Genomic DNA, 14,378 nt, shown 5'->3' with positions numbered 1-14,378 from the left:
AATCCTGCAGGTGAACAGGTCCTAAACAATATATGCAACTCATGTGGCCATCCATAAGGGACATCTTTTGACAGCAAAAATCTCACTTTTTGAAACCTGAAGGTTTAGATTACTTGGCAGTATCTTTTGACATAATGTTGAACAGCACTATGTAAGGCTAAGACAAAGAGAAAAACACACTACTGACAAGATAACTATTCAATAACAGACAAAAAAAAATCTTATTTTTTTTTTTTTTTTTTAACAGATAGGAAAGAAGAAAGGGGGAGAGCCTCTAAGTTAAACGGCAAACTCCCCACCTAAGGAGAGCCTCTAACTTAAACGGCAACTCCTTATAAGTTAAAGAAGGCAAGAAAAAGGCCAAGAACCCTCCAAGTTTAATGGGTCTGGAAGAGGGAAAAAGGTTAGTCTCCAACAAACGCAAGTCACTTGGATGGGATAGGGAAGGCAGAAGAACGAAGGACAGGTATTAATAACAAGTTAGAAAGATGAATAAGAAGATTTTTTTTACAAAAGTATAACAAATAGAAAAAACACTTAGCCTGAGCCAGTAGCTGCAATATCGAAGCTGCAAGCAGCAAACGAGATCTGGGTAACTACCGCTAGGCATGCTGGGATAGGGAGTCTAGCCTCAAGCCAGCGAGCTATAGTATACGGCCGAGTCAGAGCAGAGGGTCAGGTCAGAACCCAAACAGCAAAAACGAAGGCGAGATATGGACAACATAACATCAATACTTCTTACAACACAGTGCTAGTCAAGAGTTCAGAGATCACAGCAAAATGCTTAAAATAATACAGTAGAATAGTTCTGACATCAACACAAAAAAACACTGAGTCTACTCTTCTTAATTCCTAGCTATTTCTAAGAGAAATACTAAAGTCTAAGAACTTACTTACAGACAGACACAGGCAGAGTAGTGAGTTGGATGTTCTCAAGACAAATGCTCAAATGCCCTCATTCTTTCTGTCCTTAAATTGATAACACAGTACCACGGATTCATTTCAGATTACATAATTTCTTTCTGGTTCCCAGGTTAACAGAACTCAAAGGTTAATAGCCCTTTTGAACTTGCAGCTAGTCAGGAAGCCAGAGCAATAAAAGAAATTATACATGTAAATTCTAGCCATTAACTCTGACCTCAAAGCAATAGACAGAATGCCTCCCTCTAGACATTTTGGCTGCTAGGTGTAGATCAAATAATTTCACAATGCCTGAATTATCAGCTTTCTTACAGCAGAGTGCACTGTTGTTACACTTTTTTCAGTTCAACATCCACTACAGTCTTAATATTTACAAATGACAGAATTATCTACAAAATTCTATCTAGCTAGGCTGGCAGCCTTCACCTATCTTCACAGGTATCATTGCTACTACAGGAAATAGTTATAATTCATGCACTTCTATGAAGTATCAGTACATCAATCAGTACCTGTAACAGATATGCCTAAGGGAATACCCTTTACAACACCTAGGTACTCACTACCTTAACAGCAATAAAATACAGGCAGTCCCTGTGTTAAAGACAATATCAGTTTTTTAGTCTGTCCTTAAGTCAAATTTGTATGCAAGTTAAAACACGTACATATGGTTCTTATTAAATGTCACTTAGTCAAATGTTTGCCTCAGTCTAGTATTTATTTTACTTTTTTTGCATATAAAACACTTTAAAAAACCTTCAAACAAAAAAATCTTAAACATAATACTGTATACTGTAGCTATGCTTCCTTACTTCCTATCAGCAAAGCTGGTTTAAGGCATCTTATTATTAAATGCAGTGTTTGAGGACTTTTTCACATACACACAAACCACACCTCTCAACTGTACAGATTTTCGCAGAATGCCCAGATTTTTACCTCATATTTGTGGTCCATTTTTCATAAAAATGTGATTGTTTTGCAAAAGTAGTGGCAAATCATTAGACTGAAGTTGGAAAATAATGTCTCAACTGTACAGATTTTCACATAATGTCCAGATTTTGGCATCCTATTTTTGGTCTGTTTTTCATATACTTCTGGTTTTCTGTCAAATTAGGGGTAAATCATTACATATTACAGTTAGAAAATAATGACAGACATTTGAGTTCTAGACTTAATATCCTTCAGAAAATTCATGTTAATGGAAAACCTGTTATTCTATCAACTTTCTAAGTTATTTAAAAATTGTCCCTACTTTTGGGCCTTTGTTCCACTTTTACTTATGGCTGTCCAGACATCTTGCTCTAAGAGCCTGACAGGTATGGTGAAAGACATTTGAGTTTCAAAATTCATACCCTTCAGAAGATTCATGCTAATGCAAAACCTGTTATTCTATCAACTTTCTAAGTTTATAACAGCATTATTTATTATAATTTTCTCTATTATTGGGCATTTGTCCCACTTTTATTTACGGCTTTGTCCAGATTTCTTGCGCTAAGAGGTTTACGGATATGACACACACACACACACACACACACACACACACACACACACACACACACACACACACACACACACACACACACAGTCACTTCCTCATTCATACCTGTATTCACTCACACATCGTTCTCACTCTCCCGATCTCTCTCTCTCCTCTCACTCACCACACACACACACACACACACACACACACACACACACACACACACACACACATACACACCTGGGCAACTTTATTATTTTTTTTCACGTTATTTCTGACATTGCGGCAGCCTGTTCGTATCTATGGGTTGTTCAGAAGTCAGATGTCCGTAACCCAGGGACTGCCTGTATCATGCATGCAGCCAGCTGTTTGATCAACTCATCCGGAAAGGGGAATTCCCTGTTTTCTAATGAGGAAAACAGAGCTCTTATACACTAATACTGGAACAAGCATTGTTCTCAACTGTCCAGATCTTCACAGAATGCTGAGATTTTTGCCTCATATTTTAGTCTATTCTTCATATAATTTGCGGCTTTCTGGAAAATTGCAGAGGATCAAAGTCATTAAATATTAAGAGACACTTGCATTTCAGACTTCATATCCTTCAAAAATGCATGCTCACACAAAACATGTTATTCTAACACCTTTCTAAGTTTACAGGAGTAATATTTAAACTCTATCCGTATTTTTGGGTCTCTGTCCCCCATTATTTTTGGCTTTGTCCAAATTTCTTGAGCTAGGAGGTTAAGAGGTATGGGAACAAGGCAAGAACTAATATTATACTACTACTTAAAAGGCATAAAAGCATTAAGATAAAATAAATACTACATGCAAGAGTTACAAAAGAATAATAAAAAAAAAATTAAACTCCCAATAAGAAATGAAAAGTGGGTATCATTTCACACCCATGGAATTTAGGTTACTGGGGTAACAGTAAGGTCATCTAGTTTTTAATTCTTCTATCAAATGTATAAATCAAAATATGAATAGTATATTTATTTGCAAAGGAAACTCAAGAGCACAGGAAGCCGAATTAGTTGTATGAGGGCATATGCCATAATGGCTGCTATGTGACGTAAGCACTTTGGTTGACTGTACCCGGTACATTCAAAACTCATAGCTCTAAACTTTGCACCATCAGTCCTCCATTACATTCTTTAGTATCCCATGGCTTCTGATGCCTGGAAAACATGTGCTACTTAATATTTACCTAATTGTTAGGACCTACAGAAGTATGTTTATGTATAATTAAGTTTCACTCCCCTTACCTTTGATTTTTCCTCATCTTCAAATACTGTACTTTTCGGTCTTGGTGGCGAGGTAATTAATGTTCTATCCACTGAAATCTGTGGGTCCAAAAGAACAATTCCTAAAAAAAAAATACGGAAAAAAAAACCTCAGTATAAAGAAAGAATTTGATTTATGCTGTTTTTTATTCCAAAAAGCTTTCTAAAAGTTATAATGCTCAAGAAAACTGAAATGCAAAAGTAGACATTACAAAGTCAAAAGCCAATATTTTCATATACCATACACCCATAATTATGAACGAGGACTCTACACTTAAGATTCCATTACAATTAACTTGGTACTTTTCCATCACCACCTTCTAACACCTGCACAGAATTCCATTCTCCTTCTCACTTCTTCCTTAATGCAGTCCCACAGCTTCCCATTTCTTTCAGCACTCCCATATTATTTATCATAAGATTCCCTTAGCTATCTGCAGCCTAATTTCCTGCAGTTCAAGAGTTCTGCTCTTCAGAGGTACTTCAGCATTACTTTGCAAATGATCAACTATCAGAGACACGTTCACTGTTGACCACTGGCACTATCACATAAAGTGGTATTACCACTTCTAAAAGGATAGGGACTAGGCTAAAAAAATAATCCTCTTCCACCAAGGGCTCTACACTTCCATCTCCCTTCTCATGTTATGTCATTTTTTTTCAGTTCAGTTCACAACAAAAACAAACGACTACTGTAAAGCTTAAAACATTTGAAGTTAAGAGTTTATCTGTGCAGGTTATAGTAAAAGCCAAAAAGAATGTCTGCCTTTAGCTGAGATAAAAGATGAATGGCCATCTCTGTTAATGAAGAAATGGCTCTAGACTAGAAAGAAATTAATTTTGTGAGCCAAAGTGTATTGCACAAGCTTAATCTGGTGCAAAAAGCGCATGGTTTGTAAGAGGAAGTCTTTTTTTGAGGATACTGAAACACTAAGCTGTTAAAGCCACAACTTTGTTAAGGCTGGATGTCACAGCAGAGTTTTGCAGACATAGAACATTACCATTTGCAATTAAGAAAATATTGGATAAACAGCTTGAAAGGCTAGAGACAGAAAGCATTATTAGTCCATTGACCTATAATGGACAGCTCCAATGTGTTCCTGATGTAAAAAGGACTACTACTACTCATTAATATGGTGAATATAAATTGACCATTAAATGAGGTTGAAAGAAGCAACACATATCCCCTGCCTCAAGTAAAACACCTAATGGACAAGCTGATTGGTGTAACTGCATTTACTAAAACATTTTCAGCAGTATTAATTGGAAGATGACTCTTCCAAGAGTTTGACAATTATTACACCCAGACATCTGTTTGCACATAACAGACTACCATTTAGTGTTAGCACCACACCACCTATTTTTCAGACAGTAATCAAAAAATTGTTAAATGATATGAATGTATGAAGAGCATAGAAAATTTGATGATGACTGGACATACTGAAAGTAAAAATCTGCACTACCCACATGAATCCAACTAACACATTTTTAGCTGTATACAGATACACTAATTGCACATCTCAGCAAATTTTCACAGGCAAGCTTGCCCACAATAATCAATCCAACTGAAAGAAAGCAACTTGCTTTCAATGACCTTAATGTCAGGATATACTTGTGACCTTACTACAGGATACAATCAGTGTTTCTACTAAAGGTAAGCACTTTATTACTTGTACCTGTACTTTAATTGTCATGTACTGCCAACTATCTGTTGCTGCATTGTTTCAACTTTCCATATTATTTGATTATGTTAGCTGCTTTTAATTGATTACTATTTTTTACTATTTGCTATTTAATTATTTCAGTTACTGTTATTTAACTACCAATTGTTTCTCCATGCACACTCATATACTGCTACAGCTTTATCAGATGCTGCTTTTGGCATTGTTATTACAGTAAACTCTCAGTTAACCAGAACTCAAGCAACTGGCAAAAAAAAAATATCTAAGAAATACAGTACAATTTTCATGTGTTGCACTTTGTTTCTCCCCCACAGAAACATACCTTACGTTTTTAGAGTTTTAGAGTTTTAAAAAGCAAGATAGCAATAAATTCTCTTTCCTCAACCTGAGAATAAGTCAAACTAAACAAATTAGTACTGGGTATAGTATTAGTCAGGCCTATTTTTAATAGTAACTCTCAAGCAACCAGAAACAAGAAGTTATGTACTCACCATAACGTTCGATGTACATAGCAAATCTCGCCTCACATTCTTACCCGTGGGTTCGGAGCCATACTTTTTTAGCTCAAAGTCTTAATATTGGCTGGGCTAAGATGGTATCCCATGCTGCACTGCTCTCTATCCCCACATCTAGTTTGCTGCGAGAACCAGCACTCATTCTCCATGCATAAGGCCTAAGGAAAGGAAGAACAAACCAAAAATGAAGGGAGCTCAGAAACCAGACCTAACCTCCAGATCCTCCAGGATGGGGGAAGGAGGGGGGGTAAGTAAGAATGTAAGGTGAGATGGACTACATACATCGAACATTATGGTGAGTACATAACTTCTTGATGTTATGTAGTCCAATCTCGCCTACATTCTTACCCATGGGACAGTGTCCCTAGCACCTAAATCCTGGGAGGCTCAGTGGAAAATACTCCTGAGCACTGTGGAACCAAAGGAAGACCTGCCCCTAGATACCACATCTAACTTGTAATGAGTAACAAAGGTGTGAGGAGATGCCCAAGTAGCCGCAGCACAAATATCATCCATAGACAATTTGGCCTGAAAAGCTGTAGATGTAGATACAGACCGAGTAGAGTGAGCCTTCACCCGGAACAGTAAATCTTTTCCCCCTGAGGAATAAATGAAAGAAATACAACTGGAAATCCACCTGGACAACATGACTTTGGAAAAAGGAGACCCAATTTTGTTTACTGAAAATGAAACAAACAACTGATCAGATTTTCTGAGGTCTTTCGTTCTGTGCAAATAATAATTGTCTGTGCACATCCAATTGATGAAATTTAAATTCTGCCTTGTTTGAGAACTGGGGAAAAAACACTGGCAATTCAATAGATTGGTTAAGGTTACTGACTGACGCTACTTTAGGAAGAAAGGAGGGGTTCGGTCTGAGAGAAACCCTGTCCTTATGAAAAATCAAATAAGGGGGGTTTGATTGATAAAGCTTGAAGCTCCGAAACACGTCTGGCTGACGTGATGGCTACCAAAAAGACAGTCTTCCAAGTCAAGAATTTTAAATCACAAGTGGCTGCAGGCTCAAAGGGGGGGCGAAGTAAGACCCTGTAGAACAAAGTTTAAGTCCCAAGACATAACAGGTTCCGATACTGGAGGACGAAGTAACAAAGTGCCCTTCAGGAAAGCCTTGCAGAGTCTATGTGCCATCAGACTAGGCTCGTCTGCGACATGAAAGGTAGAAATAGCTGCCAATTGGACTTTAATGGTTGCCGCTGAACCCTGGTTAAACAGCATAGACAAGAACTCCAATAGAGACGAAACTGGAGCTATGTAAGGGTCAGTTTTATTGTCATGCGCTCAGATTGAAAACCTCTTCCATTTGCTGTAATAAATCTTCCTGGTCAAGGGCTTATGAGAGGAAGATAAAATATGAACCACCTCCAGCAAAAATTGATGAAGCCTAACTAACGATGGAAGTGGAGTAGCCAGGCTGTCAACTGGAGGGTTCGAAGAGAGGGATGGAGCTGCCCTGACATGTGTCAGTAAGTCCGGTTGTGGGTCCAAAATCCAAGGAGCGTCCATGAGATAGGGATGGAGAAAGGGGAACCAAATTTGACAAGGCCTGTGTGGGGCAATCAATCATTTTGCTTCCCAAGGATTGCACTTTCTGAATAACCTTTGACAGCAAGGGGACTGGAGGGAAGGCATATAGTAGACCGGAGGGCCAATCGTGGACTAGAGTGTCCCTGGGTGACTCCCCCTGAGGGGGGATCAACGTGAAGTAGCTGCTGCATTTGGCATTGAGGGGGCTGGCAAAAAGGTCGCAGCAAGGCTGACCCCACCTGCTGAAGATCTGCTCCACAACTTGACAGTTCAGGGACCACTCGTAAGGCATCAGAATAGCTCTGCTAAGCCTGTCTACGATCACACTGGACTTCCCCAGAATGTGCGTTGCCACCAGAAAACGTTGGGAAGACATTGCCCACTGCCACACTCGCATGGCCTCTCTGCAAAGGGGATAAGACTTGGTTCCTCCCTGCTTGTTCAGATACCATATCACTGACATTGTCTGAGTGGATTGCAATAGTCCCGAGAGGAAGAAAACTCTGAAGTGCTTGCAACTTTAGTAGCACAGCTCTCATTTCCAGGACATTGATATGCAAATGCATCTCGTGCTCTTGCCATGTGCCTTGGACTGTCCTGCCTAGATAATGACCCCCCACCCCATCTGGGAGGCTTCTGTGGTCACCGTGGCAACCGGGGAGCGCAGGAATGAAGGGCTTTCCTGCATTCAGGTTGTCGGTGCAAAGCCTCCAACTGAGATCCTGTTTGCACCTGTCTGTGAGAATAGGGTGAGAAAGTGGAAGACGTTGAAGAGACCACTGGGAAAAGAGTAGCCACTGAAGGAGCCTCATATGTAACCCTGCCAGAGGGACTAACAATTATAGCAGCAATTGTCCCCAACAGTTGGGGGACCCATCTTGCCTTTGTCCTTCTCAGAGGAAGCAAGGCATAAACCTGTTGTTGTAGGACTCTGATTCTTTCCTGTGGTAGAAATGCCCGCATAAGGACGGTGTCTAATTTGGCACCTATAAAGGTGACATGCTGTGAGGGCAACAAGGCAGATTTTTCCCAGTTCAATGTGATGCCCAACAGTTGACAAAGGTTGATAGTAGCACCCCTGGTCTGAAGTAGTAGATGTCTGGTGGTGGCAGTAAGAAGCCATCCATCCACATACGGAAACACTTGGAATCCTTGACGTCTCAAGTGAACAGTCACCACTGCCATGCATTTGGTAAACACCCTGGGGGCTGTGGTGAGACCAAAGGGCAGGGTTCGAAACTGAAAATGACCGGCTCCCAGCTGGAAGCGTAGGTGACTTCCGGATGCCCTGTCCATCTTTATGTGGTAGTAAGCATCCTTGAGGTCGCTGGAGCACATTCACACTTCTTTTCCCAACAATGGGAGAATAGACTGCAATGTGACCATTTGGAACTTGGACTTTTGCACATGGGTGTTTAATTGACTGAGATCCAATATGGGTCTCAGGTCCCCTGTCCTTTTCGGCACCAAAAAGAATCTGGAGCAAGTCCCTAATCCGCTCTGGTCTAAGGGGACATGTTGGATGGCTCCTTTTTCTAGCAGCTTTGAAACTTCTGAAGCTGCGTAATCCCTTTGACTGGGTGGAACATCCGGGATTTTCTTGATTGGGGGGGGATTTGGCGAGAAGGGGAGGACATATCCTCCAGAAATTATTCGTATAACCCATTGGTCCTGGGTGATGTCTTGCCAGGCCTCCAGATATAATGAGATTCGACCCCCTACTGGCTCCGGAAACACGTAGTCTGACCTCCCATCAGGAGCGGCGGTAGGTTGAACCACGAAAGGAATCGCGGTCTCCCGAGTTGCGGGGGCCTCCTCTGCCCCTAGGGTGGGGTCTCCCTGAATAACCACCCCCTCCCCTGCCTCTGGAGGGGGGGCTCACCTTGTGCACCAGGAAAAAACCTCTGTGATTTCTTGAACCACATTTTGCCACCCCTCTGGGCCTTGGGATAAGGCCTAGAGGGAAGGGAAAAATGGACTCCTACAGCAGACAGAGTTTTTCCCTCCTGCTCGCACCTAGTGAGAGTGTCTTTCACCTTGGTTCTGAACAAAGAGGAACCATCAAAAGGGGTGTCTGTGAAGGAAGACTTGAAGGCCTCCGCGAAGTGACAAAGGCGCATCCAGGCCTGCCTCCTAAGAACAACTCCTGAACTTGCTGTCATACTTGCTCCCTCGGCTGCATAGGAGATTAGCCTCATGGAGGAGTTTGCAATGGAATTGGGGGTAGACATCTGAGCGTTGACCGTCTGGGCCCCCGCTTCAGAAACGTTACCCGTGAGAGTATCTCCAAGCTCCTTGACGAGATCTCTCTGAAGCCATGTAAAGTGTGATAAGTAATTCAGTGACCGTAAGGTAAAGGTCGCTGAAGAAAACGTACGCTTCCCGTACTCGTCCATAGTCCTGGACTACTTGTTAGGGGGATGGACGGTGGAAGAAGTCTCAGCAAATTCCTTCTGGGTGGCAGCTGCCACCACCATGGCATCCACAGGGACTCCCTTGAACAGAAATTCCTCATCAGGAGGAACAGACAATTTACTGGGTCTCCTGGGGACTGGTTCCACAGGAGGAACAGACAATTTATTGGGTCTCCCGGGGACTGGTTCCACAGAGTCAGGGGTTTCCCACACCCTTCAACAAACCAAATCCAGAAGCTCGAAGGGTGGAGATACCCCTGAGGCAGAGGGCTGAGCATCAAAGGCCTTCAGGAAGACAGACTCCTCCTCGGAGGGGGCTTTGGATGGCCAGTCACCTCGTTGTTTCAAAATCTCTAGAATGTCAGAGAAAGAAACATCCTCAGAGGATGACTTAGGGGCCCCTCCGATTCCTCGAGGTCGGTGTCTGATGTGAGAGACTCATCCTGGGAATCGATGTGCTTCCTCTTGCAAGCCTTCTTTCTCGGTGGCTCCTCAAGCAAAAACTCTGAGGGGCCCTCAGAAATATGCGGACCACTCGTGGTGGTACCCTGACGCCTTGGGGCTCCGCTGTCCAGAGATAGATGGCGATCAGAGACCTGCACCGGTGTAGTAGGGGACAGAATAACCGACCCATATGATGCCAATGACGACCTGGCCAGCGCGCTCTGCATGGCCTCGAAGGCTGGTCCTCCCGGGTCCAAAGAATGACCAGCTTACGAAGCCAAGACAGAAGTCAGACTTCCCCACGCCGAAGCACCAAAAGGGAGACTAGGAGCCAAGAGATGTCCTGAAGCCTCTCCCTCGGGTCTGACCTAAGAATCCTGAGTCCTGAACCCCGTGGACGGCGCCAACGGGGTTGGAGCTGATGTCAGAACTGATAAGCCAGGAGGGGCTGTCGGAACAGACCTAGGGACATCACACGGAGCCGAGCACTCCGGCTCCAAAAGCTGAGATGTGCTCGGAGGAGGAAGTATCGAAGCAGGTTGAGGGACCAGCTCCAGAGCAGACTGGGTCGGAGTCAAGAACAATTTTGCCAGTACCGGTGACTGAAGAAGTCTCTGCACCACTATCGACGTCCACATCTGATAAGGTCCTGGAAAATTTGGAGGATAGAGAAGGAGATCGAGACCTCCTCTCTGAAGGGGACCTGCAAGGAGGGGATACTGGCCTAATGCTAGGTGATCGGCTCCGAACAGGTTCCAAGAAGATTGGAGCTGAAGCAGGTTCCATAACAACTGACACTTCCTGCGGCCCCGAGGACAATGGAGCCAAGGATGTCAAAGCAGACTTTGCTATTTTCTCTGGTGGCTCCGAGGAGACTGATGGAGCCGGAGATCGTATTTTGCTTTTGAGGATTTTGCCTTAGAACTGGAGGCACTCTCCAGACCCTCCACAAAGGAGGGTTTCAGAAGTCCCTTCAAAAATCAATTTATTCTTCCTTTCCTGAAGAACTCGCGGACTGAAGGCATGACAGAAACTGCACGATTCCTGGAGATGAATCGCTCCCAGACAATACACACAGACAGAGTGTCCATCGGTAATGGACATTTTATAGCTGCACCTAGAGCATTTCTTGGAGCCCGAGGGCTTATGATCCTTAGTATCTTTGGACATAGTTAACCAACAACAATTAAGCACTGAAAAAAATTGACCAACGGCCAAACAGTCACAAGGCGGAAAAAAGCCTACAACAGACAGAATACCATAAGATCTCCAAGTTAAATGATCCTCAGACACAAACACAAGTGGGGGAGGACTAATTCCTCCAATTTAAATGGTTTTAGTCCCGGGAAACTTTTAGAACACAAGGAAAGCAAGTGGACAGACTTGGTCCTCTAACTGAAACGGGCCTAGCCCATTGGAAACAGCTAGTGGGATACCACAGAATAAACAATCAAAAAACACAACTTTTCCGCAATACAGACAAGAACACACACAATAGCTATTAAAATAGCTTTTTTGCAAAAAACTTCTCTGATAAAGAAGAAAAAGGGTACTTAGACACAGCCAAGAGCGAGACCACGTCCAAGCTACACAAGTGGCAAATGAGATCTGGGTATAGAGAACAGTGCAGCATGGGATATCATCTTAGCCCAGCCAATAGAAAGACTTCGAGCTAAAAAAGTATGGCCGAGTTGGAGCAGACATTCGGCTCCGAACCCACAGGTAAGAATGTAGGTGAGATTGGACTACATAACATCTAGTTATCCGGCATCTACCAATCCTCATGGGTGCCAGTTAACTGAGCGTTTACTGTATTAACTTTAGCTATTTGTTACCTTTCACTCAGTCTTTAGTGTACTAAGTAGTTCCATTTGAACTGACACCAAAACATAATGTTTACACTTGGTTGACTGCTGCCAGTTTTACACAGCTCTCAGTTTCTACATAGCATCCTGTTTTGTTGTGGTTAATTGCATAACTTTGACTTATTACAAGAACATAATATTTTGCCTTACATCTGCACTGATTAACTGTCTTTATTAGTACAATGAAATCAGTGACAGCCACGGTTACTCCGCTTGTGTTCCTCAGACTTTAGTGGAAGTCATACGTGATAGTAGGGTGTTATACATTTTACCTGCTGTGGAGGCTACAGCTGTCAAGTCTGTGCTGCAGGCAAATAAAACACAGCACTTCATTTAACTTAAGTTACAACCAGGTACAACCGTCTAGCTGCAGAAAGTTAGCACTCTTTTTAACTAAAAGTTTGAAACCTATGCTTATTACTAACTTAATGTAGCTTTTCCTAATTGTGCTAGTTAGTATCCTACTCATATCAGTACATTAGCCAGCCTTGTTTGCACGTAACTAGAACCACTATCCATGTAAAATAATTATCATATGACCATTACCTACCTCTGATATCATAAGAGACCTGTCTGCTCTAACCCCTTCCATGAGCATCCTACTTGCGAGGAGGTCTGAGTCACTGTAGAAACTGTCTCGTGTTTACCAACATCCCATAACTGCTAACATCAATGCAGTTTGTGAGACATTTACTCATTTAGGATGAATACTAATCTCTCATATCAAACTACAGTTGGTAAACCCCTCACTCACCCTGCACAACAAACTAGCACTACCCTAACTTATGCTGAGGTATTTTACAGCATTTTATACACAACACCGTGGCATTCACCATGTCCTACTACCACACATTCACCCACAGCAAACGCTCATTTATCACTTGTACACATACCACCAAGAATCACCAGGGCTGAAAAGTTCAACCTTTAAGGTCCACAGGTCCACACCTAATCATGGTAATGTCCCAATTATTGGTGATTCCATAATTAGCCACACTGATTCCACTCTCACTAGGCTGGAGAAGAACAGGGTGATAATCTGTTACTTTTGTGCCAGGAGTCATGATGTCATGACAGTTGTTAGGTCTCTCCATCATAACTATGAGTCATGCTGGTGGTTGCTCACTTGAGGATGAACAATCTTATGCATGCCATCCAGATGAAGTAGCAGAAAGACATGATGGAATTTACTATGCATGTGCTCAAAGTAGGAAAACATTAGTCTTGAGCGGCATTCTGCCACCTCAAAGAATGATGCTGTAATTTAAAGACAAAGTAACTGGTTTTAGCAGTTGCCTGGATGGCTGGTTTCATTCTATGGGAATCCAGCATGGGAGACTATGGTTGCCAAGTCTTCCAGTTTTGCCACAAATGGCATACACCTCTCTTCATCAAATCATATGATGGATAAAATGTATGCTACCCCAATTACTGCCTTTTAAAAGGCATCCATCTCCAGGACATTCCATAACAGCACATTTTAATTCTGGCTTCATTTAGGTGGCAAATTGTGGCCCTCCTGAATCATGTACACATTCATATATACATAGATGCTGAATCTTATTTTCAATGTATTGATAGAACTATTACTCCTTCAGACCTTCTGGAAACTGCAGGGAAGTGTCTATATTTATTGTAAATCCAATCATCTCAAAAGGAAACTCCTCCATGACCCCAATCTAAAACATACACAAAGGTTTAAATTACCACTAATAAAACTATCTCATGATTGCGAACTAAAAATCCTCTTCACATCTTCTAATGACCATGAAAATTACCTGCATATACTACTAATATTCTGCTTGGTGAAAAAAACAACAAACTACCTGGTGGCAATCCTATAACACTAATAATAATAAATATGTTCAGCATTTTCATATTTTGATCATGCCAGCTCCCTTGAACAAAATGACAAACCTCCCACTAAAGACTTTAATGTTTCTGACCTCGTTCTCACCAACATAGTCAACTTCTGTAATCCACACTGCATATCCTCCTGCCTAATAAAGTCTGACCACAAATCTACATTCTTTTCTTTTAAAACCAGTGGCACCACATTGAAATTCCACGAGCTTTAAGGGCTTTTCAAAAGCGAACCAGTTACTGCTTTCAGATGAACTACAAAAAGCTCAAAATTAACAGTGCTCGTCAACCTCACTGCCATAGCAGACACTTTCACTTCTTGACTTTTTCCTCACACTTGCAATCTTGTATTGAGAAGACTGGTCC

At 42.1% G+C, this 14,378-nt stretch overlaps 1 protein-coding gene across 2 annotated transcripts in view; it reads right to left on the bottom strand.

Moving 5' to 3' along the window:
- GGA3 (golgi associated, gamma adaptin ear containing, ARF binding protein 3) overlaps positions 1-14,378 on the bottom strand; it is a 992,054-nt gene that overhangs the window by 805,235 nt on the left and 172,441 nt on the right. For both annotated transcript variants that reach the window (XM_044085033.1, XM_044085034.1), the window contains exon 6: positions 3,667-3,767. In XM_044085033.1, coding sequence (XP_043940968.1) covers positions 3,667-3,767 — 101 coding nt within the window. The remainder of the gene's footprint in view (positions 1-3,666; positions 3,768-14,378) is intronic.

The sequence above is a fragment of the Protopterus annectens genome, chromosome 10.part0 (assembly GCF_019279795.1).
Source record: "Protopterus annectens isolate FY-2018-M chromosome 10.part0, PAN1.0, whole genome shotgun sequence".
Lineage (NCBI taxonomy): Eukaryota > Metazoa > Chordata > Ceratodontiformes > Protopteridae > Protopterus > Protopterus annectens.
Note: the sequence above shows the minus strand (reverse complement) of the source record. Positions and strands in the feature narration are given on the sequence as shown.